General features: G+C 30.1%; 8 protein-coding genes and 1 long non-coding RNA gene across 17 annotated transcripts in view; 5 read left to right on the top strand and 4 right to left on the bottom strand.

Annotated features, from left to right (window-relative positions):
- The first annotated feature begins 3 nt into the window (after nucleotides 1–3).
- Nucleotides 4–2,044, top strand: LOC100740087 (serine/threonine-protein phosphatase 2A activator). The gene is made up of 8 exons (XM_024364942.2): nucleotides 4–315; nucleotides 390–475; nucleotides 586–789; nucleotides 850–1,067; nucleotides 1,150–1,274; nucleotides 1,364–1,464; nucleotides 1,545–1,652; nucleotides 1,721–2,044. The coding sequence occupies exons 1-8, from the start codon at nucleotides 288–290 to the stop codon at nucleotides 1,850–1,852; spliced, it is 1,002 nt and encodes a 333-aa protein (XP_024220710.1). The 5' UTR covers nucleotides 4–287; the 3' UTR covers nucleotides 1,853–2,044.
- A 984-nt stretch (nucleotides 2,045–3,028) lies between these two features.
- Nucleotides 3,029–5,657, bottom strand: LOC100748039 (alpha-methylacyl-CoA racemase). 3 transcript variants are annotated; one of them, XM_033318772.1, is made up of 6 exons: nucleotides 5,575–5,657; nucleotides 5,186–5,310; nucleotides 4,959–5,100; nucleotides 4,744–4,887; nucleotides 4,414–4,660; nucleotides 3,029–4,322 (listed from the first exon to the last, which is right to left on the bottom strand). In XM_033318772.1, the coding sequence occupies exons 2-6, from the start codon at nucleotides 5,291–5,293 to the stop codon at nucleotides 3,815–3,817; spliced, it is 1,149 nt and encodes a 382-aa protein (XP_033174663.1). In that variant the 5' UTR covers nucleotides 5,294–5,310; nucleotides 5,575–5,657; the 3' UTR covers nucleotides 3,029–3,814. The 3 variants fall into 3 exon arrangements, with proteins under 3 accessions (XP_033174663.1, XP_012236334.1, XP_012236335.1); XM_012380911.3 differs by having other exon boundaries at nucleotides 5,186–5,324; nucleotides 5,575–5,649; XM_012380912.3 differs by lacking the exon at nucleotides 5,575–5,657 and having other exon boundaries at nucleotides 4,744–4,863; nucleotides 5,186–5,439.
- On the bottom strand, nucleotides 5,649–7,007 carry LOC112211981 (alpha-methylacyl-CoA racemase-like). The gene is made up of 5 exons (XM_024364882.2): nucleotides 6,756–7,007; nucleotides 6,529–6,670; nucleotides 6,314–6,457; nucleotides 5,984–6,230; nucleotides 5,649–5,892 (listed from the first exon to the last, which is right to left on the bottom strand). The coding sequence occupies exons 1-5, from the start codon at nucleotides 6,861–6,863 to the stop codon at nucleotides 5,649–5,651; spliced, it is 885 nt and encodes a 294-aa protein (XP_024220650.1). The 5' UTR covers nucleotides 6,864–7,007.
- Nucleotides 7,008–7,561: 554 nt separating this feature from the next.
- Nucleotides 7,562–9,180, top strand: LOC100740329 (cyclin-Q). 2 transcript variants are annotated; one of them, XM_003486434.3, is made up of 6 exons: nucleotides 7,562–7,723; nucleotides 7,977–8,110; nucleotides 8,180–8,277; nucleotides 8,364–8,582; nucleotides 8,665–8,895; nucleotides 8,976–9,180. In XM_003486434.3, exons 1-6 carry the CDS (start codon nucleotides 7,686–7,688, stop codon nucleotides 9,069–9,071), a joined length of 816 nt encoding a protein of 271 aa, XP_003486482.1. In that variant the 5' UTR covers nucleotides 7,562–7,685; the 3' UTR covers nucleotides 9,072–9,180. The 2 variants fall into 2 exon arrangements, with proteins under 2 accessions (XP_003486482.1, XP_024220711.1); XM_024364943.2 differs by lacking the exon at nucleotides 7,562–7,723 and adding an exon at nucleotides 7,805–7,854.
- A 566-nt stretch (nucleotides 9,181–9,746) lies between these two features.
- Nucleotides 9,747–12,473, top strand: LOC100747920. Of its 2 annotated transcripts, none has more exons than XM_003486496.4 (4): nucleotides 9,747–10,191; nucleotides 10,387–10,569; nucleotides 10,638–11,793; nucleotides 11,877–12,473. In XM_003486496.4, the coding sequence occupies exons 1-4, from the start codon at nucleotides 9,997–9,999 to the stop codon at nucleotides 11,957–11,959; spliced, it is 1,617 nt and encodes a 538-aa protein (XP_003486544.1). In that variant the 5' UTR covers nucleotides 9,747–9,996; the 3' UTR covers nucleotides 11,960–12,473. The 2 variants fall into 2 exon arrangements, with proteins under 2 accessions (XP_003486544.1, XP_033174676.1); XM_033318785.1 differs by having other exon boundaries at nucleotides 10,095–10,202.
- A 169-nt stretch (nucleotides 12,474–12,642) lies between these two features.
- LOC100740645 (sorting nexin-12) lies at nucleotides 12,643–15,226 on the bottom strand. Its single transcript, XM_003486437.4, has 4 exons — nucleotides 14,900–15,226; nucleotides 14,037–14,132; nucleotides 13,748–13,872; nucleotides 12,643–13,650 (listed from the first exon to the last, which is right to left on the bottom strand). Exons 1-4 carry the CDS (start codon nucleotides 15,062–15,064, stop codon nucleotides 13,545–13,547), a joined length of 492 nt encoding a protein of 163 aa, XP_003486485.1. The 5' UTR covers nucleotides 15,065–15,226; the 3' UTR covers nucleotides 12,643–13,544.
- A 1,242-nt stretch (nucleotides 15,227–16,468) lies between these two features.
- On the top strand, nucleotides 16,469–17,141 carry LOC112212147. The gene is made up of 3 exons (XR_002945941.2): nucleotides 16,469–16,705; nucleotides 16,781–16,914; nucleotides 17,015–17,141. It is a non-coding gene; the product is annotated as an uncharacterized LOC112212147 (long non-coding RNA).
- Nucleotides 16,921–25,619, bottom strand: LOC100749947 (glutamate [NMDA] receptor subunit 1). 4 transcript variants are annotated; one of them, XM_024364938.2, is made up of 18 exons: nucleotides 25,459–25,619; nucleotides 24,989–25,166; nucleotides 24,389–24,640; nucleotides 23,405–23,599; nucleotides 23,151–23,251; nucleotides 22,727–22,900; nucleotides 21,862–21,975; nucleotides 21,636–21,783; nucleotides 21,045–21,258; nucleotides 20,835–20,987; nucleotides 20,562–20,719; nucleotides 20,118–20,352; nucleotides 19,667–19,815; nucleotides 19,134–19,291; nucleotides 18,869–19,041; nucleotides 18,410–18,663; nucleotides 18,253–18,328; nucleotides 17,186–17,317 (listed from the first exon to the last, which is right to left on the bottom strand). In XM_024364938.2, the coding sequence occupies exons 2-17, from the start codon at nucleotides 25,148–25,150 to the stop codon at nucleotides 18,284–18,286; spliced, it is 2,685 nt and encodes an 894-aa protein (XP_024220706.1). In that variant the 5' UTR covers nucleotides 25,151–25,166; nucleotides 25,459–25,619; the 3' UTR covers nucleotides 17,186–17,317; nucleotides 18,253–18,283. The 4 variants fall into 4 exon arrangements, with proteins under 4 accessions (XP_012236325.1, XP_003486477.1, XP_024220706.1 ...); XM_012380902.3 differs by lacking the exon at nucleotides 18,253–18,328 and having other exon boundaries at nucleotides 16,921–17,317; XM_003486429.4 differs by lacking the exon at nucleotides 18,253–18,328 and having other exon boundaries at nucleotides 16,921–17,317; nucleotides 20,835–20,969.
- A 114-nt stretch (nucleotides 25,620–25,733) lies between these two features.
- The window catches only part of LOC100749709 (monocarboxylate transporter 12), a 5,720-nt gene continuing 4,192 nt past the window's right edge, over nucleotides 25,734–27,261 (top strand). The window contains exons 1-2 of one of the 2 annotated variants that reach the window (XM_012380897.3): nucleotides 25,734–25,840; nucleotides 26,315–27,261. In XM_012380897.3, the coding sequence (XP_012236320.1) occupies nucleotides 27,212–27,261 (50 nt within the window). In that variant the 5' untranslated portion in view covers nucleotides 25,734–25,840; nucleotides 26,315–27,211. The remainder of the gene's footprint in view (nucleotides 25,841–26,314) is intronic. The other variant, XM_012380896.3, reaches the window with a different exon arrangement.

The raw sequence follows: 27,261 nt of genomic DNA, 5'->3' as shown, positions 1-27,261 counted from the left end.
TTTTTGACCGTACGAAATTTTGTTGTGATCAAAATCAACTTATTGAAAACATTTTGTAATATCTATCTTGTTCAATTTTAACGATTTCAGAGTTGGGTTCGTACGTTTCTATTACGAATATCCAAAGCAATTTAACTCTTAATAATATACGTTTGCAACTCAAATGTTTTGCATACATCTTATATACATGTGTTTGTATATATAACGTAAATATATATTCTTTTTTGTTTATTATTAATTATACGTATATTTTCAATGAATAATAACCAAATTCTGTGATAAGTACGATGTCAACGTCAAAGTCACCTGTAAATCGTACGTATTTCAAACATTAATTAAAATAAATATATTTAATAATATCGAGTAATTGCCTTTTAATTATATTGTAGCCGACGATCATGAATTCGTCGTCCCGAAAAAGTCGATTAAAGTACCATCTGATATGGTAATTTGGGAAAAATCCGAAGCATATTTTGTAAGAATTTGCATACTATTTCTTTTTTATTAATGATATTTGATATTATCACAATTTTCAATATTCAAGGATCTTTATCGTATGAAAAAACATGTAAAAATATTTTGTAGGAATACTTGGGATTTATATTGGCCTTAAATGAATCGGTTCAGGGAAAAGCTTTAAATGTTGAATACACACAAAGTCCTACAATAGCCAGTATTGTTCAAATGCTTAATGAATTTGATGAATGGATAACACAGATACCTCCCACTGAGCAGCCCCAACGTTTTGGTAACAAATCGTTTAGAGAATGGCACGAAAGATTACAACAGGTAAATATATATTACTTTTACATAGCCATCTTCAAAATCTATTGATTCATAATATTTCAGAATGGAATAGCAGAATTACAAAAAGTATTGCCAGAAAAATTACATAGAGCAGTTCCAGAAATAGTCCAGTATTTATATGAAGGCTTTGGAAATCCAACGCGTATAGATTATGGTACAGGACATGAAATGGCATTTTTAATGTTTTTATGTTGTATGTTCAAAATTGGTGCTTTCACACAGGATGATAAAGTAGCTGTAGTTGTAAAAATATTTAACAGGTAATTTTTATTGAACTTGATATTCTTACCCTAATATTTTGTGTGTTTCCAGAGATTAAAATAGTTTTTGTTTTTTTGTAAGATATCTGGAATTAGTACGTAGATTACAATTAACTTATCGGATGGAACCAGCAGGTAGTCATGGTGTATGGAGCTTAGATGACTATCAATTTGTCCCATTTATATGGGGAAGTGCTCAATTAATTGGTATTGCTTTGTACTAATTTTTTTATTTTTTATCATAATGTATTTCAAAGATATACATAAATGTACACAAAAAATGATATACATTTCAGGGCATCCTCGTATAGAACCTCGTCATTTTGTTGAACCAGATATTATTCAAGCTTTTAACAAGCAATATATGTTTCTTGGTTGTATTGAATTTATTTCAAAGGTTTGTATACATATATATGCACTCACATATATTGTATTGTTAGCCGTTTTTATATATTTTAAAGGCAAATATTATTTTAGGTAAAGATAGGTCCATTTGCTGAACATTCAAATCAGTTATGGAATGTTAGTGCTGTATCTTCTTGGGTCAAAGTAAATAATGGTCTTATTAAAATGTACAGAGCTGAGGTAAATATTATTGCTAACAACTTATCAATATGATAATTAGATAATGACGTTTTAAACATCATACACAGGTTTTAGCAAAATTTCCTGTTATACAACATGTTTTATTTGGTTCTTTATTATCGATAAAACCGGCGTCTGTTCCACCTGTTAAAAGGGGACCTCGTCGAGATCAACCATTACAACCACCACCGACTCAGTAATAGTATTGTACAAATACGCTTCATATCTGTTGATGTAGTTTGTAACAAATATCCGGTATTTATAATGAAACTATGTTGCAATTGTATGCTAAATTTCAAGATATATGACACAAATAATTGTATTATGTTGCTTTTATGCTGCACCAATTTTTCCATTGTTAAATCGTAAAATATATGTGTTTTATATATAAATTTTATTTGTAAATTATTAAAAATTTATTTTAGGAAATGTCAGTCATATTAGTTAACAATGTGTTAGTAATTATCTAAGATAATCTAGAAATTAGTTAACACGATTATTTATTGTAAATAAAATTAATCAGTTACAAAAAATGGTTCATAATATGTAACACACATTGTCACGAGAATTGCTTCAATATGAATACTTACATACCTTAAAATAGATTACTTTTTAATTTCACCCAGTTAGTAGCAATTTGTTTGTATATAGACACAACCACTAACAAGCATCTTCTTGTATGATAGAATAAATATTGTATCACTAACAAGTGCTTTTATAATAATATATAATACAGCTATATATATATAATATAAATATAATAATCTATATATTAATATAATAATACTGCTTTCTCAATTATAAATAATTCAACATAATATATATGTAAATATGTAAAGTGAACTATCCACTATAAACTATTAAGATATATATTACACATAAGATGTTCCGTCGGGTACACACAAAAGAAACACATGAGGCCATCATCGGTAAAGCTATTAGCACGATTGCAAAAAAAGCTATTTTTGAGCTAAATTCTTAAATTATTAAATATTATAAGTAATAGACAGCATATTTTTAGGATTACTTAGAATTTTAATTTAATGCACACTTAATAACCAAAGATGTGTTATAAATTCAGTATTTCTAAAGGGCACTTTGGAAATATATTATAACAGTACAAATTGCCGAAGTTTCTGACCAGGAGGAATATCACGATCTTTCCGGAAAAACGAACATCTCGTGTCAGTTCAGGTTATGCCCTTACCAGAAGAAGGTGTATGGAAGGGTAGTCCTGACACTCAGGGTACCATTGATTAGAAAATTAAATTTTGATAACAACCAATCAACGTGCATTCTGAATACATGAGACAAACCTCGGACATTCCGAGGAGAACACAAACATTCTTCCCCCATTGACTTATACAGGTATTTTCCAATTTTTGTAGAAGTCAAACGTTCTCAAACATTTATACAAGCAAGATACACTGTAAACTTTCAACTATAAACATTCAATCCTCAAATAGGGGCATAATCACGTGCGTAACTCTTATAGTGTATCAGCTTATTTAAGTGTATTAAAGTTTAATTGTATATCGTTAAACAATGAAAGTGCAATTTTTCGTTTCTTCCCCATAAATATACATACACTGTGCCTGAAGAACATACAATTATTCAGAGCACGTTGTTCGTGTCGACCTTCAAGAGTTAACAGGGACAGCCATGTCCATGCATAAGAAATGAAACATGCACAAAATATACGTCATAGGAATAATATTTATTTTGATATTATTTTCTGTAAATTCTGACAGAAACAATAAAAGATACCAAAGTCATGTTGCACAAATTATCATTAGTATCGATACTTTATTTTCTTGATGACAATAAGTTGCATTAAAAAAATATAAAAATATGATTATTGATAGTTTTGATTGTCATTAAATAGAGTAATTAGTAATCTTTAATATAAACTGCTAGCTTTTCGCTTTTTAGGACACTAACAACCTTTCTTATATTATTACATGAATTAACAAATATATGTAAACATTTTAATGAAAATAAATTACATGCTTAACACATTGACGCCGGTGCACGAATTCACTATCTGCTTCGTGGGGCAATGCTGAATCACTACCTATATTGTGAAATACATGTGTGACCCATCGCAGCCCCTCGTGACAGACACGTGTGACCCGCCGATGGCGCACGCCGGCGTCAACGTGTTAAAGTTTAGAATGTTTCATTCCTTGATTAACAATTCCATTTGCTATTAAATTAACAATTTCTTCTGGTTTAAAATCTAATTCAGTAAGAATTTCTGTAGTGTGCTCACCCAATTTAGCATTTCTTTCATGTTTTTTAGATATTCCAGGAGTACGAGATAAACGTGGAGCAGGATTTGGAGTTACCAAACCATTGTCTCCAGTCTTAAATATATTTCTTTCCTTATTGTGTGCATGTGATGCAACATCTTTTAAATTTAGAACGGGTGTTACGCAAGCATCTGTACCATCAAATATGGCACACCATTCTGCTTGAGTCTTTTGTTTGAATATCTTTTCTAATTTTTCACGGCTTTCTTCAAAATTCTCAAATTGTGGCATTTCATGAGATGAAATTCCAAGTTTCTCTAAAAATATCTCATAAAACTTAGGTTCAATTGCTCCAACGCACATATATTGTTTATCTTTTGTTTCATAAGTATCATAAAAGTGTGTTCCAGAATCTAATCTATTTGTAAGAAATATTATTTAATTATTTATTTATATGAAACTATTAAAAAAATAGGAAATAGATAATGATATAACTTAGAGATCCTTACATATTTTTACCACGAGGATTTCCCCATAATCCAGGCACATTTTGAGATCTAAAGAACCAACTGCCTAGATATGCAGATCCATCTACCATTGATGCATCAATCACTTGACCAATACCACTCTTGCTACGTTCAAATAATGCTAGTATTATACCAAAAGCACACATTAATCCACCACCAGCAAAATCAGCTACTAAATTGACTGGTGGTGTTGGTTTCTGATTGTGACGTCCAAATAATGATAATAAACCTGAACATTATCAAAAGCAGTTTAGTAAATATGCCTTACTTAAAATAAAATAAGCTAGAATACATATGTTGTTTTTAAATTACCAGATAAAGCTAAATAATTTATATCATGTCCAGCCATATTAGCATAAGGTCCATTATGCCCAAATCCTGTCAACCTGGCATATATCAACCTCTTGTTTATTCCCATAAGTTCTTCTGGTCCTAGTTTCATTCTTTCCATTACTCCTATTTTAATATTAATCAATATGTAAAAGATATATATAATAACAATAATATATTTATTAAAGAATACAAACCAGGTCTATAAGGATCTATAAGCACATCACTTTGATTGATCAATTTCCTAAATATATTAGAACCTTCATAAACTTTTAAATTTAACGCAATTGATCTTTTTCCATGACCCAGACAATCAATGGCATTATAAGATCCATAAGTCTATAAAAAAATGAATATTTAAAAATTGATATATACATGACCAAAAAACGAGCTTAAAACATGATCGCCTAATCATTAGTTATACCTTGTCCACTCTGATTACAGATGCACCAAATTGGGCTAATATCATTCCACAAAAAGGGCCTGGTGCTAGCCCAGCTAATTCTAATACATTTATACCTTTTAAAGGCATATTTGTGACCTGTAAAACTGCGCCATGAAAACTAACATAGAATGAGTTCACACTTTTTTAATTACAATTGTATCAAAGTTAATTATGCAATCTTACATAGTAACAGAAATCAATGTGAATAATTAATTCAACGATACTAAAACTTATTAAATTTCTTTAAGAAATGATGAAATCTTTTTTACAGATAAGTGAAAATTCATTTTTAATTAAACGAGGTACATATTACATTATTAACAAATTATTTAAATCCATTTGTATGAATATAAAAACTATACCCTTACGATACAGAGTGGTCCAGTTAAATGGAATCACTTATATATCTTCTCCATTTATTGTTGTATAAAGTTACATTATTTTAAGGACCGCAAGCATCTGTACCATCAAATATGGCACACCATTCTGCTTGAGTCTTTTGTTTGAATATCTTTTCTAATTTTTCACGGCTTTCTTCAAAATTCTCAAATTGTGGCATTTCATGAGATGAAATTCCAAGTTTCTCTAAAAATATCTCATAAAACTTAGGTTCAATTGCTCCAACGCACATATATTGTTTATCTTTTGTTTCATAAGTATCATAAAAGTGTGTTCCAGAATCTAATCTATTTGTAAGAAATATTATTTAATTATTTATTTATATGAAACTATTAAAAAAATAGGAAATAGATAATGATATAACTTAGAGATCCTTACATATTTTTACCACGAGGATTTCCCCATAATCCAGGCACATTTTGAGATCTAAAGAACCAACTGCCTAGATATGCAGATCCATCTACCATTGATGCATCAATCACTTGACCAATACCACTCTTGCTACGTTCAAATAATGCTAGTATTATACCAAAAGCACACATTAATCCACCACCAGCAAAATCAGCTACTAAATTGACTGGTGGTGTTGGTTTCTGATTGTGACGTCCAAATAATGATAATAAACCTGAACATTATCAAAAGCAGTTTAGTAAATATGCCTTACTTAAAATAAAATAAGCTAGAATACATATGTTGTTTTTAAATTACCAGATAAAGCTAAATAATTTATATCATGTCCAGCCATATTAGCATAAGGTCCATTATGCCCAAATCCTGTCAACCTGGCATATATCAACCTCTTGTTTATTCCCATAAGTTCTTCTGGTCCTAGTTTCATTCTTTCCATTACTCCTATTTTAATATTAATCAATATGTAAAAGATATATATAATAACAATAATATATTTATTAAAGAATACAAACCAGGTCTATAAGGATCTATAAGCACATCACTTTGATTGATCAATTTCCTAAATATATTAGAACCTTCATAAACTTTTAAATTTAACGCAATTGATCTTTTTCCATGACCCAGACAATCAATGGCATTATAAGATCCATAAGTCTATAAAAAAATGAATATTTAAAAATTGATATATACATGACCAAAAAACGAGCTTAAAACATGATCGCCTAATCATTAGTTATACCTTGTCCACTCTGATTACAGATGCACCAAATTGGGCTAATATCATTCCACAAAAAGGGCCTGGTGCTAGCCCAGCTAATTCTAATACATTTATACCTTTTAAAGGCATATTTGTGACCTGTAAAACTGCGCCATGAAAACTAACATAGAATGAGTTCACACTTTTTTAATTACAATTGTATCAAAGTTAATTATGCAATCTTACATAGTAACAGAAATCAATGTGAATAATTAATTCAACGATACTAAAACTTATTAAATTTCTTTAAGAAATGATGAAATCTTTTTTACAGATAAGTGAAAATTCATTTTTAATTAAACGAGGTACATATTACATTATTAACAAATTATTTAAATCCATTTGTATGAATATAAAAACTATACCCTTACGATACAGAGTGGTCCAGTTAAATGGAATCACTTATATATCTTCTCCATTTATTGTTGTATAAAGTTACATTATTTTAAGGACCACGCGTAATGGTAGAATTAGTTTTTTCTTATGATTTTTTTTTTTTTTTGGCGAGATTTCAAGGTCATTATTATTTTTTAAAAATAGAACCATATATCTATTTTTCAATATTCTTGCAGAGCATGGAAAAACGAAGTCAACCTTCTTTATCCAACCTTAATAACCATACTATTCTCATCATTTAATTTTAAGATATTTCCGTTTGAAGGGTACATACAAAATATCAGACAATATTTATTTTTAACAGCTTCTATTCATTTCTAATTTCTGAGGATCAGTAATTCTAGAATCTTTATCGGATATAGTTATTTTAATATTGGTATTAAAGTCACTAAGGAAAGGGAATATATTAACTGGTAACACTGATACGCAGTGTGCAATAAATAAATACATTGTAACCTGTAACAAAACAAATTACATTAATTGTAGACAAATTCAAATAGAATATATATCACCAAAATGAATCCGACGGAACCTACTAGTACGGAAACTTTAAGGTACTTTAAGGAAATACATGAATTATTTGAAATAAATTTCTTTGCGAAATTTTGACTGTACGCCGGCTCGTGATTTTTATAACTTACTTTACAACAATGTTTAATGAATTTCATTTCCCAGATAAAGTATAGTATGTTAAACATATATTATTTTCTTTGATTAAGTCAATTTTTACAATATTTTTAGTAAGACTATATGTATGCATATATACAATTTGTAATAAATTAAAAATAATATATTGTATCCATACAGTTCCAAAATGAAAGATGTTATTGATGTATTAGCTATGCAACGGGAGAAAAGAAACACTTTGCAAAAGAGCATTACAATTGATTACACAAAGAGCAGTGATAGTTTTACAATTTCACGATTTATATTTGAATGTGGTAAGTTCTTTGATTATTTAGTTTTATATTGTAATAGTGGAAAGTGATATTAACCTTTATTAATTATAGGTTTAAAACTGGAAGCTCATCCTCTGACTATTGCTACAGCTGCAACATTGTATCATAGGTTTACAAAAGAAGCTGTTCCAGGAGGTTATGATAATTGTGTAAATAATTAATTTACAATATCAATTAAAGTTTCAAATATATGTCCTTTATAATTTATATTTACATAGATGTGCACGTGTTTCAGCTAATTGCTGCTACTTGTCTTTACTTAGCAGGAAAAGTGAAAGATGATAATTTGAAAATTAGAGATGTAATGAATGTATCTTACAGCACATTACATAGAGGATCACAACCATTAGAATTAGGAGATCAATATTGGAGCATGAGAGATGCAATTGTCCAAGCAGAACTTCTAATTATGCGTATGCTCAAGTTTCAAGTGACTCCTGTACATCCGCACAAAGTCAGTAGTAAATGCATATAATTTATGTTAATTAAAATATAAACCATAAATAATTATTCTAAATAAGAAAATATTATTTTAGTATATGTTACATTATTTACGATCTTTGCAAGCATGGTTTGGAGAGGAAGAATGGTCTAAATATCCAGTTGCAAAAACAAGCATGGCACTTTTACAAGATTTTCATCATTCCCCAGCTATACTTGATTATCCACCAAATTTAATAGCAATCGCTTGTATTAATTTGTCACTTCAAATTTATGGTGTAGTAGTACCATTAATGGACGAATGTGACCAGCAACCTTGGTTTAATGTAACAATTAAGAACATTTTTAAATTTATGAAGATCAGGAATTAGTTAAAAGCATAAGGTAAAGTTATTATCTTTTCCAGGTCTTCTGTAAAGACCTAACAAGAGATAAACTTTGGGAGATAATGGAGAAAGTTATGGCAGCATACGATGAAGAACCAGAAACTAGAGACAACTGAAGCATTTCAGTGATATTTGAGTTCATTGTATATTAACACAAGTTCGACGTTTTTATAAAACTTGGTATTGAAAGAGTACAAATATAAATCAAGGCCATCAAACAGAATATTTCTGATTTTGTGTTTTGTATTTTTCTATACCATTAATATTATTTTTAAATTAAAAGACAATGATATTTGAAATATAAGAAAATAGTATGGAAAAAGCGACGTGCATTTTTTATTTTACCAATATGCAAACTGATAGTATTCATCATAATATAAAATAAATTAATTACTTCTTCTTTATAATAAAATCATAATAAATTATAAAGATTTGAAAAGTTTAATTACTTAATTAATATTAAAATATTTAGAAAATTAAGAAATTTTAGAACATCAAAATTTTTAATAACATCAAATTGTTTCTATATTTCATATAAATTTTTGCATATTTTGAATTTAATAATGTAGAAAAAAGTGGCAGATAATTCTTGATAGATCCCAATTAATAATTATTACTCAACATTCCAAAATAACATATATTGACAAAATTTATATGTATAAAATCTTTACCTAAAGTTTAACTAGCATAATAAATTATAGAAAAATCAATTTATTATACAATACAGTTTGAGTTCTGACATGTGTGAAGTTAGTTGCTGGCAAATCACTATTGTGTGGTCAAGTATATATATATAGATATAAGTAAAATTATTTTCGTTTTATTACAAAAAGATACTTATTTGTTTGATTCTAACATTGATATAAAACCTAATGTCTATTTATATTCATGTTATAAAATAACAAATGGGCATTTGAGTCACAAGAAAGTCGAACATCGAATATTATTGCCCGATGAATATTTACGGCATTTGTCAGTGAGAAGTTTGAAATAGTTTTACATAAAATTTTGATAAAAAATTGTTCTCAATCCATCATAACGATGGATCAAATGGAAAGATTTTTACCATTTACGATAAAACGAGAACAGGAAGAGTTTGATATTTGGGATAGCGATGATAACACTAGTCTCGAAGATATTAACAATCTCCTTTCAATTTCAATACCTTCACTTTCAGCGAACAAATTTCATATTCCCACTGATCTAAATGATGAATTTCTTCGACTGACTACTACGGCATGTTTTCTGTAAAAAATCCATTAAACACTTCGATATATTAAAATTTAAATATAATTTTAAATATTTGAATTTAAAAATTATTTTTGTAATTTATAATTAATTAATTAAATACAGATATATATCTGTAAAGTATAAAAATATTTAATTATGTTTTAATTCAATGATTTGTATTATATTAAATTTAAATTACAGGTTCGTACTATATATTTTTCCTATCTACATAAATGCTTACTTAGCAATTACATCCTTTGTTATAAGGAGAAGAATGAAGAGATTCCAAGTAATCAGTTGAAAATGTGTGCAAATCAAATGGAATTACTTGCAGTTCGATCATCTTTAGAAACCACTTTATACAGACAAAATATATTGAAATTGGTAATTCTGTTTATTGATGTAGTTTGATCTGATAAGTTGATTAAAAGTTGAATTTAAGATATTTATAGATTTCAGATGTAAAATCACATACATCAGAGAAAAAAGCCTATAAAAAATTAGTGATATTTTTGAAAACCGCACCATCTAAGGTAGACATTGGAGTTCAAACAATTAATTCATGGGCAGAGTTAGAAAGGGCAGATAACATTCAAAGTATATGTATCACCTCTAATTGTGAAGAATTGTCCTCAACAAAGGAAATATTAAAGCATAAAGAAGAGGATGATATAAATGATGAAAATGAAGACTATATGGATGATATATCTTCTCAATTGACTGTCTATAATAATACAGCTTCACCTACTGTCAATTCTACTAGTCTTAATGATCTAGAAAACAATAAATTCAATGATTTAGATGAAGAGACATGCAATAAAATGATAGTGGATGAAGAAACAATAAAAGAAGAAGATAGCAATATTTTTAGTTGTATACAAGATAATTCTAATATTCAAGTTACAAATCAATCCAATGTTCAAATTGATGATGAGAATTCACAGGATTCTCTTTTGCAACACATGGAAGATATGTTTTGTGACAGTGATGATAGTAGTGATCTTATGACATTAATTGAGAAACATTCAGGCGTTACTAAAGCTAATATGGATAAAGAAATTAACGCTCTTCTCCCACATAATTCTAATGGTTCTATTAACACGGCTAAAAGTAATGACATAAAGATTAACTCGGTTAAGAACACTAACATAAAAACATCAAATACAAGTACAGGAAAGTATAGTTTTAGTTATTATAAAGAGATGAAAACCAGAGAAAGTAATAATAAATCATCATCAACAGAAAATGAGACAACAGAAAACAAGCAAAAACGTAGAATAAACAATATTTGGCTTGTTGAACGTGTATATCAAGTATCAAAACTAAAGGCAAGAATGACAGAATTATCTTTAAAAGATTGCAGAAGACATAGAAGAGTTAAGGAAAAATTTATTGAATTATTTGGAGAAAGTGATGATGAAGGTATGATAGCAGATTCACCAATTTGTATAGAAGAACATTTAGCAGCATGTAAAGAAAGAATAGCACCATGGATTGTAAAATACTTAATGCCGTTCTATAAGAAACGAAGAATAAAAAATAGACAGCTCTTTAAAGTAGTTGCCAAGCATATAGCTGATATGCTTATTATTGAGAATACATTTCCTGGTTAGTATCTACTGAAATATTTTATTAAAATATTTAATAAAAATATTATCATATTCGGTACATACTTTATTTCTATTTTTCAGAACAAGATTGTGTAAGCAAGTATATAGAAACATACTTCAAAAATAAAAAATTCATTAGAACTAAACAGGATGTATATTTATAAACATTTGTTACATAGTTTAATCTATTAAATAAAAGAAATGTCACAGAACATTTTACATAACACGAATTATCAACATTGTATTTGTTTAAATTTCAGAGGTTCTAAGCTTGAGATTAACAAAGGGCATAATTACATATTTCATCATAAAGACAATGTGTTAAATATTACTTATGTAAATGTGTTTAAGATGTCTGCAATATCAATAGAAAAGAATAATAATTTTGTGAGTTGTTTCTAGCAATCTTTTAATTTGTTAAGAAATAATGAAGTTTGAATTTACAACACTACTTCTTTTTTATTGGAAGTTACATATACTTTTTAATCAAAATAAACACTGACAAATCCCGTTTGTGTTAAGATTTTCTTATTTAAATATTAGAGCTCTAAAAGTGACATTTAAGTCACAGTCTTAATTTTTTGTATGTTCCTTATTATTTATATTGATAGACAATATTTCTTATGTGAATGTTACATGTGCACTTGTTTATACACAAATATATTTATTATATATTAATGAGAGAAGAAATATATTTAATGAAAGTTCTCCTGTAATACAAATTATAACTTAATTGAAACACTGTAAAATAGTTTAATCTATGCCCTGTACATAGTCCCTTTGATAATTATAAATATTTAAAAAGTGTTGCTTCTAATGTAAGTTTAGAAAATATGAAAACACAATATATATATACAAATTATTAATTTTACTTTTATATCCAGTACAGAAGTAATATCATTCCTGTATCCTATTCTCATAATAAAACAAGGAGCGTAACAAGAAGATTCAGAACACCTTAATCATATATATATTTTATCATTAATAAACAAGGATCTAAGTTTAGTAAATTTTAGATTTTTAACAGTATTTCTTATGCAGTGAATATCAAATTATAAACAATTTTTAAGAGGTTTACCTTCATTCTCAAATCAATTTATCTTATCCACTTATTTGCAATAGCACTGTTTACAAATGAACTTATTGCTACTTACGAGTTATCCAATAGAAAACAATGTAGTATAGTTAATTATTCAATTTATTTTACTAAATTGATACTATTCATATACAAAAAAGAGTGATAAAAAGTTATTAAAGAAGGTCATATTATTATGTTTTCTATTGAACAACTTGTAAATAAATAATTTTTATCTTAATATTTTATTTTTTAAGCCATATTTTGCAATCCATAAATTTTGTATATTTATATATTAATTGATTTGTTGTATACAACATTATATTGCAATTTCTGAAAATGATAAATATCAATGTTATAAGTTTTTTTATCAAACTACAGTATTATTAAAAGAGGAAAGATTAAAAGAAAAAAAACTTAGTTAATTTTTCCCTATGACTGATAATGATATGAATAATAAGATCCTTCTAAATATTTAGTTGTGTTTGAAACACAATTTTTACAAAGCAAATTCTGGTTGAACATCACAGTGTGAAAAGCTCGATTAAATATTGCATAAATACAGAAGGATCTTAATAAATTTTAGACTTAAAGATTTAAGATAACTTTTCAAATATAACTTTACATATTGAAGGTGGGGAGGAAAATATACTTGCAATAAGTCTTATTGTAACTTATGTATTACGTATTTTTCCAGGTACGTAGTTCTTGTCTATTACAGGTTCTTGCAGAAACATATGTAAACACCGTTCATTCTGTGCTAATGGATGTCCTGCTATTCTGAAATATCAGGTAAGATTTCTGTATAATTCATCCAATATTTTTATATATTAAAAATAAATGGAATGTATATTTAACTTGGTTAATATGTACTTACTTATTAACAAAAGCTTCTAGACCTTTCCTTCGATCTTCAATAAAATCTTCTTCAAAAATACCATCATCTCCTCGAAAAGGCATCTGACGCTTCCAAGCTTTTCCTGGTAATGGAGGCACTACTATCTGTAAGTTCATTAACATTTTCTATTTACTAATACTGTTTTTTTCTAGTAAAAAATAAAATGTATTGATTTTTATAACTCTGTTATGAGATATTAATATTATCTTTGATTTAAAGGAATTTATCTTTTACTTTTATTTGTTTTACATATACTTTACCAACTGACCTTGCTATCTCTTTCTAGTTCAGTCCTCAGCCATTCAAAATCACTGTATCTTCTTCTTACTGTGGAATCTTTTACTTTAAAAACTGGTAGATTTGTCTGAAATAAAGAATTATTTTTTATAATTCATTTATTCAACATTTCAAACATAATACAAAAGAAGGAATGTAATATAAAATTTATGTTTAATTCTATTTAAAAGAACAAGAAGATCATAAGATACATATAATAATATTTTAGAATAATTTCAATATAAATTTTACAAAAAATTTGCTTATGTATATTATTATCCCCTGAATTCTGGAATACGATTCATATATATTAATCTAAGGCCTATAACTGGTTTCAACAGTATACATATTTTTGTATCTACCCAATTTTATCATTAACAGTAAGATAGCAGACACAGCCCATGATAGATTTGGTTAATGTCCACAATAAAATTAGCAGTCCTAATAACGCCATCACTAGCATTACTTTCGTATTAAAAAACAAAATTAATGTGAAAAAAGAATATTGAAAACATAAAAATTTTTTAATAATCTTTCATAAATTATTAAACAAGGCTTAACAATACCGTGACTGTATATACATAAGTATTAACCGCAATACGAAATTTTTTTCACAGAAAATATCATTAATTGCAGAAAAAATTTATTAATTTATTGAGTCGACGAATAAATAGGAATTAAACAAATTTTATATTTGGAGAAATACAAAGTTTATATATTTAAATAACAATACGATATCTTATACATCGAAACTGCAAGAGAACCTGACATCAAAATGAAAAAAATGGTCGGTTATGTTCATTAACTGACAAAGAATGAAATTATGAAATAAAACAATAAGGGCCTATCACTCACCCTCATGCGAACTTCATAATCGGTATACCGTTTCTTGCCGACGCCGTGTGTGATTGGATTAATCACGTCAATTTCGAGAAAATTTGCAGGCGCTGCATAAGCGTCGTCCAGTGTTTGTTTTTTAACATTTAAACGACGTGTAGCGTCCACTGTCGTATCCGCCATACCTTTTTCAACAGTAAATTAATTGAACCGCTTAAAGACCACCTAAGAAACACAAATCCGATACAGTGAATAACGAAACTTCGTCAAATGACAGCGGTGAGAAACTTGACACAATTTGTTCTCATGTGTTATATCTGTGATCATGGCACGAAGAAATGGACGTAGAGAGGAAACCCACGAACTAAACTCACAGTTAGTAATGAGTTGTCAAATACGACCGTGGTTTTTAACTGTGGCGAAAAATTTGATCTTTGAATAGGAGTCAATACCCTGATACTCCTTAAAAATTTTGGAAATCTTTGAAATCTTGAAGGTCTTTTAAGTCTTGAAAGTCTTGGTTACTTTAATAAATCTTGAAAGCTTAACACGTAGTCAATATTTTACAAGTATTTTGAATATTTCATTGTCATAAGATATTAAACAAAATCTAAAATGTCTGAGGTATCGGAAATGTATTCCAATGCAACTTTCGAGACTTTCAAGACTTACAAGATTTCCAAGGCTTATAAGACTTTCAAGAGTTATAGGGCATTGAATCCTATTCGAAGTGATTCAAAATTTTGACGGTCTTGAAAAATATCGAATCGTTCCGAAACTAATTGTGAGATTCGAATACCAATTACTACTTGCAGCTGCATCATCTACTAAATAACATTATTAAAGGTTAACGTTTCTGTTGTGTTTGTATTCAAAGATATTAGATTGTTCTTGTCAAGACCAACAATTTTTTATACGACGAAAGTATATACTTATGTACTTTCATTCATTCAAACTTGTTTAAATAAATTTATTAATAAACTCAAATCTGAAGTTTTTGGTAAGTTTTGAATATCGAGTGAATTAAACTAAAAAAGTATTATATTTTTATATGAGGTTTAATATTGTCTCATTGAAAAAAGAAATCTGTTTTATTAACAAATTCCTTTCTTCTTAATTTTCTTCAATATCTAACTAAAAGCAGTATTTGTTTGAATGTTCTATTATTTTATAGAAATTCATATAAAAAGCTACGAATTTTTCGAATAGCCTAATAATTAAACAATCGAGATGGTAAATAATGTGTGCTAGAAGTGAAGAAGAAGGATACAAATGTATCGAATTAGTTAAATTAAAGATTACATTGATACCTTGAACAAAAGTGGCGCTTACAAATTTTGGTTCTATGTATTTTATACGATAGCTCTAACAGCTGAAATGTATTATTTTATCACTTATACAGTTAGTATAGAATTTATAAAATTAAAATTAAAATTTTCTAAATTAATCAACTTTTATTTTATTTAGTATTTCTTTTATAGAAAATAAGAAAAATGCATCGATTGGTCTATAAGTAAATATACTTAAATATACTATAGTTCGGTTTAAAGAGATAAAAATGACCTTAAATATTTGAAATATCTTCACTTCCGGGCCAGCAACCCGAAGCAATATCTTGTGATATTTTTATCTGTTACTGTTTAAAAAGTATGATTTCATCCAGTAACAAGGAATGCTATAGCATACGTGACAATTTTTATAACGAATACGGCATCAATTAAAGCATATTTAATTCAGTAAGAATTAAGTAGGAAGATAATTCGTAGAAGTTGCATAAACGTAGTATTATTGGAAAACGCAAATAAAGTAACTTGTTTTGTCAGGGTAAAAGAATACATAAGAATATTCCGTAATAAAAAAAAACTTTTATTATACTTGTTTCTTCAAAATTTTATGAAGTTGTAGGAGATGGGTGTAAGAAGTATCCTTAAAACACAAAATTGGCTAATATAGATTAATTGAAGAATGTTGCAAATAAAATGTTGCGCCAATGCAACGTTGTTCCTTAAAGGATTAATGGATACTAAAACATGGTAAGAGAGTCTTTAAAGTAACGGTCTTTATTGTATAAAACAAACTTATCATTTTCAACACAGTTACATATGTGTCATATCTAACAAACTTTTTTCTCAGGTAATAATATAACATGTTGATATTTTACGATGTACAAGTAATCGATGAGGACGAGTTATTTCACACTATGAGATGTGAGACGTTTGCAGTGTATGCAGCGGGCGATAATCTGATATCGTCTGAACGTGGTATAGGTCGTTGACGGATGTCACTGTCCCCTGGCCATGCCCGACCAGGACTTCGCGGAGATACGTTCGATCTAGCTACCGTATCGACTGCTAAACTTACGGTCGTAGGATCGTTAAGGCCGTTACTTTGAATCCTTCGCTGAGCGGCTATCGAAGCTCGTAGAGTCTTTCGTTTCTGCATTTTAAAAATCGAAAGAATAGAAATTAGACAAATATAATAGGGGTATTGAAAAAAAGCTGCATTCGTTTTATTGTTTTGGCTAATTCTACTGAATTTGTATCGTAATACAGCAGTATTTCGTTAAGTAGTCATCGCTATTTTTATCCTTATTCTCTCTTAGAATTAAATTGTTAGTAGAATGAGCTTTTGGCGTTACGTTATGTAAAAAGAACAAATGTGTCATATAACTGTTAATAGAGAAGAAAAATACTAGGAATTTTCTGGAATTATACTTCCCTCGATAATTGAGCAGATAAAGTTTCATGACCAGTTAGCGAAGCACTACTGTATGAATTGTATTTGAGATTAACTATAATGATTAGAATGCGGACTTTTATGCGTGTAAGAGAAATTTAAAGGTGCGAAAATGCACACGATGCATTTGAAGATAACACAAGTCCAAGATAGAATACTTTTTCTAATATTTGATAAGAAATACAAATTTCGGCTTAGGTTCCCCTTCTTTAATTGTGCTCATAAGAATATGGATTTGCATAAATATTCGCAGTCTAATGATGATATTTTGCATATACATATATATATAGCTTAACCTTTCTGCAACGGGACTGTAAGAACTAGAGCTCCACTTTTCTTATACACACTTTTGCAAGAAAGAGTTAAAATAAACTATAAAAGGAGAAAAGTATAAAATGCTAACTGTATAAATATTTGATGCATCATAAAAGCAGCAATTATAGTGTCAAATACGACGAAGTACTTCTCGTTGCGTATTTTACACTATTTTTTTCTAAAATGCAAAATTGAATTTTACTGCCTTAACATTAAGTTAGCCTGTTTATATCTAAAGCTTGCAAAGCGTATGAATCGTTGTGCTTTAATCTAGAATGTTTGTGTTCGTTTGACAATCATGTTCTTTTAGGTGTCGTTACTGAAGTCTGTTAGAATTCCTGCGTTGCTCCCCTATTTTGTCCTGGCTGCTTGCGATTTACTGACAAACACAAAATTCTGAGGAATGGAGAACAAAAGACATCGAACGAAAGAAGTTCGATTCCAAATCCAAAATCTATAATCAAGCTTATCCTTTACCTCGATCGCACCTCTCCATTTATCAGCCGCGTGTCTCGCCAGTTCCATCTTTTTCTGCTTGCGGATCTGATGTTTTTTGTACGCTACTTCAATGATGATAAGTCCAATACCACCTATGATTCCAACACCGACCACTATGAATACTCCAGCCATATTTTTTAAGCCTAAAGTATTTGGAGCTTTCTCAAGTTGCTCGCATTGCTGTACGTTACTTCGAAGAATCCAATGGTTGTCAAGGCTTTCCATAAAACCACCTAATAGTGTAATAAATATTTAGTAACAATTATTGGCAACTTGATGTTTATTTTTATAGTACGAGACGTTAATTTATCCAATAATTCTAATTCTATTCTTTTAATGATTCTTATTAATTTTGAATATATGGTTATATATGATATATGATAATTATTTCATTATTAGTTTTTAATTATTTCAGATAATGATTTTTATTGAATTTACTTTCGTGGAAATCCAAGATAGCAAGAGTAACAGCGTCTGCCCATAAGGAACCTTTTTGCAAACCAATCCCATAACCGGAACGGCCAAATAACTCTCCAGCAGTTACCAATTCGCAGTCCTGAGCAGCTTCGAATTCTAATCGAGAACTATCCCAGATAAAAGCCATGAGTTTCCTACAAATACAATAATATCCTTAAAATCGTCAATTCTTGAACTTTAAATTTTTATGATAATCCAAATTTTATTCTTTATTTATTTTTTTTACCCAATTTTTATATCTCTGATAGCTTCTTCGGCAGTGTCGTAATTGTTCGCTTCCATTGTACGATACATATTGGATAATTCTACTTGTCGACGGAAGTACATGTCCACAGCTGAGCCCTTCACCGTGGCGCACGTAAGGTTCTCCATGGTGTTTCTAAGCTGCAAGTATATTCATGATGTTGCACAGGTAGTGTAACGTCTTCGTTACTTTGACTAAAATCGATATGTACGCTGTAGCAAAGGTAACAATAGATGTAATCGATATATTACATATACGTTTGTATACGTATGTAGAGTGATGTGTAGAGTATGTAAAGTAATACAATGAAAAATTAAAGATGTAAATCATTGTTACTACAACAGATTGTAAAATGTTTTTAATATTTTTATATTCAATATCTTTGATATGCATATAATATGATATATATTTATGTAATATAAATTGCTGTAATAACAATTTGCTGTAAATTTTAAAGTGATACTTAAGATATAAAAAACAATATTATTTTTATAATTTATTAATTTCATTCTTACTCGAGCATCGTTGATGCCAGTTAATTTAGTTTTCGGCCGTTCCAACACGAGGAAAGCAGCCAAGTTGGCAGTGTAAGAAGCAACGATAATCATTGCAAATCCTGCCCACACCATACCCAACACTCGAGCAGAAAAACTCCGTGGAGTACCTGCAAAAATAATTATGTTTATCCATAATATTTATAAAATTCAGGTAAAATCCTCATTTATAGAGATGAAACTATTTTTACGCGGCGGCATTTTCATCCATGAGTAATCAATTTAATTACACTTCAATTGACAAAAGAATGTTATAAGGCTTACTATAAATATTTTGAAGTTCAATGTTAATAATGATTGATGTCAATGTATTTTTGTAAATAATAATTTGTATAGAATTTAATTTTTTTATACGTCTGAATGAAGTGTCTTTTTATTGTTTCATGGGGAAATAATATAATTAAAATCAAACCTTCCCCGATTCCACTGTTGAGAAGTACTCCCCAGGCGAACCAAACGGCGCTGGACAGATTCAGGGCGTCCTCTTCGGTACCGTCAGTGTTTGCTAGCTTGAACCTCCCGAAAGGTGAGAACCGGTCGAGGAGGTACAAAACTAGAGCCACTACGTGTACCGACACCATCACCAGTATCCATAGAGTGTTGCTGAATGGTTGTAGAAACGACACAAGGGTTGATGATCTTGATGGCTAAACCAAAAATTCTTTTTATAATTTTATATTTTTTTAATTAATAGTTTCAATTACTGTTAACTAATTATTAACTATGAACTATGATTTATTTTAAATATTCTTTAATTATTATGATATAATTATAGTTTTAAATTAATCTTTAACCATTTTAAAATATATAACTACTTAGTTATTAATAAATATTACTAGATTATCAGTTATTGTACCTTTTTTTCAAGAATAGTGATGCCTTGATACTTGAACGGCTTGCTGAACTCGATAAATTCGGCGCGTTCCGGATTAATCGTCAAAGGAGCGACGATCATATCTGCTCTTTCATTCACCAATTCTCCGATAAGTCCTGTCCATTCTTTTTTTCCTCCAACTGAAACAAGGAATTTGTAAATTAAATACTAGTATCTGTTTCATAGTCACGTATGTTCTCATCGAAACGAGGCCTTACATCTACAACTGTTCTACCATGCTTCTACTTGTCGCACCTGAATTGTACTTGATCACATAGCTGCCAAATTGTCCATCGGGAGACAGAGCCAAACTATAGGTGAAATTAATGGTCTTTGATAATTCTTTCAACAAATCCATGCAGTATCCCTTGCAACAATATGTTTTCGTAGCTGTAAATGTTTGAAGATCTATTGTATATAATGTATAAGATATGCTATATCTTGTGATATTTAGTAAATTCTTACTTTCATGTTCTGTGACGTTAAAATGAGGGCATGGAATCTCTTCTGGAAGACATGGTTCACCGGATGTGATCTCGCGAACGTAAACAAATGGCTTTTCTTCGATAGTGAGTACTTTCAAGTGCGTAGGAATCATAAAACCTTCGGGTTTAGTTTGCAGTCGGCCAGGCCACGTTATGTTGGACTCGTTGACACTTAATGTCATTTTGGTACCATTCTACGGATAATACGAATACCAATACTAGAGAAGTAAAAAGATATCTTCAAACAATTAATTTTTTATGGAAAATATTCAATATTATAATAATATTTAAATTTTGATATAATATCAGATTAAGTAAAATATTAAATTTACTGTAAGATACTATATATAAAGATACTATATATAAAAAAGATATTATATTTAAAGAGTATATTCAAGTTATTTTAATAAGATAACTATCTATACTTTTTCAATTAATTATTTAAGGAAAACTTTTGAAGAAGGTAAATAGATTTAAGCTAAAGAGTTTTAACATCTACTTTGTTGTAAATATTTGAGGATTCTTCTGCATTTTTAATATGTAATTCTATTTATTTTTTAATCCCACTTACAGTTGGATAAAAATACTGCCCAACGGAGACCCTTTTACCATTCTCCTGGATATTAATGATGTCATATTCAGCATAAATGCGATCCCCATTATCATCGAACGCTACTTTGCCAGTCTTACCATCTGATAGTACCTCTTTGAGGATGAATCTAAAACAGAGTGGAGCACATAACAGCAAGATACCATTTGATTTATATCAATAAAAACATAATAGAAGTAAACAGTACTCGAAAAGGCTTTTGCCGGTTTCCCATATCGAGCCAGAATCTGCGCAATCCTTTGGCGCCTCCGTGATTACTTTCGACTTGTTCATTTCTCGTAAGGCGGATACAAGCACTATCCTGAAATGTATATTCTGTTAGATTGTAAAATTATGATCTATCATACATCAGAAAAATTGGAAAATTTAAAATAGTAAAATTTAAGGTATAAATTCTTCTTGATCGAACAATATCCAAATGGTAGATGTATCAATAGTCCGAGACTACTATTTTCATCAAAACCACCTATTACTCCGTGGAATGTTCATTAACTACTAGTTATGTTTATCTGAAATGGATAACAGGTTGTTTCACAGAGAGAGAGAGAGAGAGAGAGAGAGAGAGAGAGAGAGAGAGAAAGAAAAAGAGGGAAAGAGAGAGAGAGGGACAGGGCAACGTTACTCGTACACACATATCCTAAACGTTCAAAGCACATTCAGCGTTTCGCTGAACGATACGGAATATCCATTGGACAGATTGGAAGGTGTGCTAAGAGAGTATGTGATCCAGTGATCTGAAATCAGTTGTACATTGCTGTGAAATCAGGATGCGTGTTTCCTGTGCGTTGCATGCAATTTTACAATTCTACATCAGAAAAAGTTTGAATGAAGAAATGTGAGAAAGACATTTGTTTTTGTTTCTTTCTGTTTTGTTGCGAAGTATCGTAAAGATGTCCATTCAATCACTCTAATTGTAAGTCTTCTCATGCGTAGGTATCGTGTGTCCATTTATTCTCATTTTTTTTTTTTTAGGCCTTTTCAGTAGTAAGACACGAAACTACGGACGCAACATACATGCGTGGATGTCTATACGTGATTAGAAAGGAACTGACAGGCTATCGTCGATGTGAGACTTCTCTTTCTCCGCGTTAATTAATTTCAAGCCGAGAAGACCTTCCGGTGCGTTAGGCGCATCTAAGGCTTGCTCCGTCACGATCCAAACATATCCTGCACCAGTCATATTCAATGCTGCTGCGTCTTGAAAAATCACGCTTGCGTCTGTTTTTCTGTTGAAGAGTAAACAAAATTTCATTCATTTCAAAATTTCGTTCATTTATTCATTATTGTTATTTAGTATTTATTTCTCTTAACAAATAGGATAAAAGTTTAACATCTTTGTTGATAGAGCTTTGTGCGAGCTTTATATCATTTATATAATAGTGATTTGTATGTTACAATTATTTTAAATAATTTGAAAAGTTTATTGCTATACAGATTGATGTAAAGCATATTTTAACAGAAGTAATTGGTACTTACGAAGTGTACAAGAGACAAACTCTAGCTTGTGCATTTTTCATCTCCATTAACTGTTCCGTGAAGCTATCTAAACCAGGTTCAAATTCGATCACAGACTCTACCTGTTTTAAATCCATTACAATTCAATTAGAAACTAACAAACTAATTTCGTTATTGTCATAAAGTTATGTTATATGTAATTATACAACGTTGTTTTCATAGAATTATTTCTAATAGGTCTTTCAAACAAGATTAGAAAATTTCATTAGATATACCTGAACTTTAATTTCAACATCATCTTCCAAATTCTGGGAAGTCGTCTGAAATCTTCCAAGCAATGCTCGACCATCTGTATCTGAACTATGGATGAAGATCACTTTCTTATAGCTAAAGTGTTGCAATAATTCAACCCATACGTCTGCTTGATGCGAATATGGTGGTACTGTCCTTAGGAAGGAGACGTGAATGTTCTGAAAGAATACTATACTTCAGATAAATCTTGCTATTTTATGTTATTACACAATATTTTCTAGAACTCGCACCACACGTATGCTATACAGATATTTAACGTAACATGTAATACGGATAATGTGACAATGACGTAGTAAGTATTACAGACAATCTTATTTGTACAAATCCTTTGACGGACTACAATTTAACGTGTTCACTGTTGATCGTATTTTCATAACCCGTGCCGCGCCCCAATAAATGTAAAAGATTCTATTTCTATAATACGAAATTATAAGCACATATATGTCTGGTGCGAATTATTATATTTAACGAATATTATATAGTAATATTGAATATTAAACATATTGTACAAATTACAATACTCGATACTCGCCAAATATAATAATTCATACGCTAGCACAATGATATAATACTGAATATTATGTTGTACGAATTATTATTTTTTCAAAATTTCGTTACATCTAATTTTTTTTCTATATGCCAGTCGATGTCATACAAATATTATATTTTATAAGAGTACCTGACGTAATCGAATTTGCAATATACGCAGTGAATGTGTTAAATGTGCTGTATGATATTTGTTGTAATAAATTAGAAATTAAATGTTAATTAACATCGTAGATAATTTATATTTATAGTTAGTTATTTTTAATAACTAGAACAATTAATATTACATTTTATAAAAGAAAATGTATGTAAATTTTTCACTGCTTTAGAATATCTCAATAATTCTAATCAATTTTCATGTGTAGAGTAGAGATCTTCGTTATATTTGCTAATGGACTCACTTTGTCAGAGAATGCGGAATCTCTTGAAGATATACCTATAACGGGTATATGATAAAAGCCACTTGTATAAGAAACAGCAGCTGGTGACAGATCCCCTGTAAGGGGATGAGAAACTACCACCGCGTACACTTGTTCCGCTATCAAAGAGTTACACACGCTCAAAGCCGTCTTAATTGGATTGGAGTCCATTTCAATTACCGTGTGCTTATAAGTCACTCCCTTATTGACATATTGCGAGTTGAAGTTCAAAGTCTAGAAACCGGGGCAAATATGGAATTAATTATGACTCAATACTTCCTTGGAAAGTACGACGAATAAACATCTACAATTATCCTTTGACTAACTATTCGATGTTTCATTAAATAGAACAGTTAAATTTCAATTTATTGTATATTCGAACTGAACTTCTTTGCATTATAGAGATGGAATTGAATTTAAAAATTAAGATAACTTAATTAAGCTGAACTAGAATTTAATAAATTCTTAAAATGAAGCGAATTAAGTTTCAGACATAACTATTTTAAATAAGAAGTTAACTAATAAGAAGGTCTTATACAAAAAGATTAAATTATAGGAATGTTTTCATTGAATATTACTTACGTTTAGCGTTCGTTTGAAATACTCTTTGCTGTCATTATTGGAGAAAACGCCGCCGATCATAAAGAAGGTGGGATTGTTGAATTGGCTCGCGACGAGTCCATTGTGCACTTCATCGTTCAAAACAATTAAGGAAATGAACAATGCGACACCCTCGTATTTCATTATTAGAAAGTTCGATCTAGGAAAAAAAATGAATTTCAAAATGGATTTCATCGAATAACTAAAATATAAATAGGGGTAATATACAATAAAGAATTATACATACATACATAATGAACCATAAAAATTGTGGCAGTTTTTAATAATTATAATCATAATAAGAGATCTACAATTAATTATATTAACATGTCACAATAAATTTAACGTTATAACGTAAATAATTTGCAAGAACATAAATTTCAACTACATGTTATTCTTCTGAAGCAGTTTATCTCCAAAGACATTTTCTCAAAAATGAAATCTGAACGTACCGGATCAGTCTACAGTCGTTGATCGTTCACGTAATATTCAAGGATGTACGGATTGGCTGGTGATTCATTTAAAACCCGTTCACGCCCTTATCTGACAATGAGTGCACCATGAACAGACCCAGTGTTAACGTCGAGCGCGAAGGTGGATCTGAAAGACAGAAGTCGGAGATTCATTGATCCGTTTGGATGCTGCGCACAGACTTCGTCCCCACTATTGCAATATTAGGATGTTTTCCTATTTTCCAGGCAACCTTACAATTTCTTTCTGACCGTTGCAATAATCTACACTTCCCTGCTCGTTTCAAACTCCTTATTTCTTCCTTATTCTCAGGATTATTTAGATCTCGACCAAACGTGCATTTAATCTCCCAATACAACTAAAGTACAGTAGAATTTCACTTATCAAAATGAAATTTTAGTTAGTGAGACTAACTCAACTTCTGCTGATTGAATTCATTTATCTAAGTTGGTCTGAGTTCTATTTTCGTAAACGAGAAATGATAAATAGTGGGGAAAATCGATCAATTCTTATCATACAGTGGTGTGCAAAAGTTTCTGGGCAGATAGTATTTCTTTTTATATATCCTAAATATTTTTAATATTTTAAAGAATATTTTAAAGAACAGCTTAAAGATATTTTAAATAATTTTAATTAATATTGCGTAACTATACAACAGTTTGTTGTCTTTCTTACTTGGCATGTTTCGTAACCAACGTTAGTTCATATTCTTTTAGCCAAATTGCTTATTATCAAAACAATTAAGAACATCCTATAAACATACAAAATATAAACAACTAAGAATAATTTAATTCTAATTCAAAGAATAATTCTAATTCAAAGTTGTTTCTTCCATAGATTCATTGCGTAACAAGAAGAAGAAGCATTGCCAGGAGAGTTTAAAAGAACTTCCCAATGTTCGTAACAACTCGTACTATCTCCCTGGAATCAGTGTCTCTCCACCGATTAATTCCGATGACCTCCATCGTTTCTAAAGATGTTGAAATAATTGAAGCTGCAAAACGGGAAGGGACACGCGATGCAGGCCGATCGAAGATCGTCCAGGCGTAGGGACTACAGGGTGGAAATGGTCATACAAGCTAGTGGAGGCCAAGGCGGATGGAAAAGTGGGTCGACCGGCAGGACAATAAACCGATAGGCCCCTGCATTGTTTCCAAGCCACGTGGTGGTGACTACACCGCGAGATGCCAGTGCGTCAGTTGTGGCTGCATATTGATCTCGTAAGTTTCCACTCGGTGGCGACCTCCTCTGCGTGCGCACCCTTTTCACTTCGGTTATTTACCAAGCACCCTTAGACAGAGTCAGGAGAACCTTGGAGAACGTGTAAATGGTGAGAAGGAAGTCAACGGTAGATAGGTAACAACAAAGTCAAATCGGGGTGGACCGATTTTGATAAGGTGCGTGTCGAAAGACCAGGAAGATTACATTTGGAGAGTTTAAACAATAGAAAAAGAAGAATAGAGGAAAGTAGATAGAACAGAAGTTGACATCTAATAAGATAGATAGAGAAAGATATAGAAAACGACCCCAAGACATAGAGACAAGTACATAAATAGAAATATAGAGTGTTAGAAAAACGAAGATTCCGTTTTTTTATCAGAGATAAAAGAGAATCTGAAGAGGTGAAGCAGGTGAAAAGAAGACTGTTTGCCAGCAGAAGCAAACGAAGGAGAGGAAAAGCAACGTAACTCCAATGTATTACGGTCCCCCTCGCGTGAACGAATCCACGGAAATATGTCATTACCACGAGAATGGAGCCTGCAGGATTCGGTTGAGCGTGACGC

This window comes from Bombus impatiens, unplaced genomic scaffold (assembly GCF_000188095.3).
Source record: "Bombus impatiens unplaced genomic scaffold, BIMP_2.2 scf_0114, whole genome shotgun sequence".
Classification (NCBI taxonomy): Eukaryota; Metazoa; Arthropoda; class Insecta; order Hymenoptera; family Apidae; genus Bombus; species Bombus impatiens.
The sequence above is the reverse complement of the archived record's forward strand: the minus strand, read 5'-3'. Positions and strand labels throughout refer to the sequence as shown.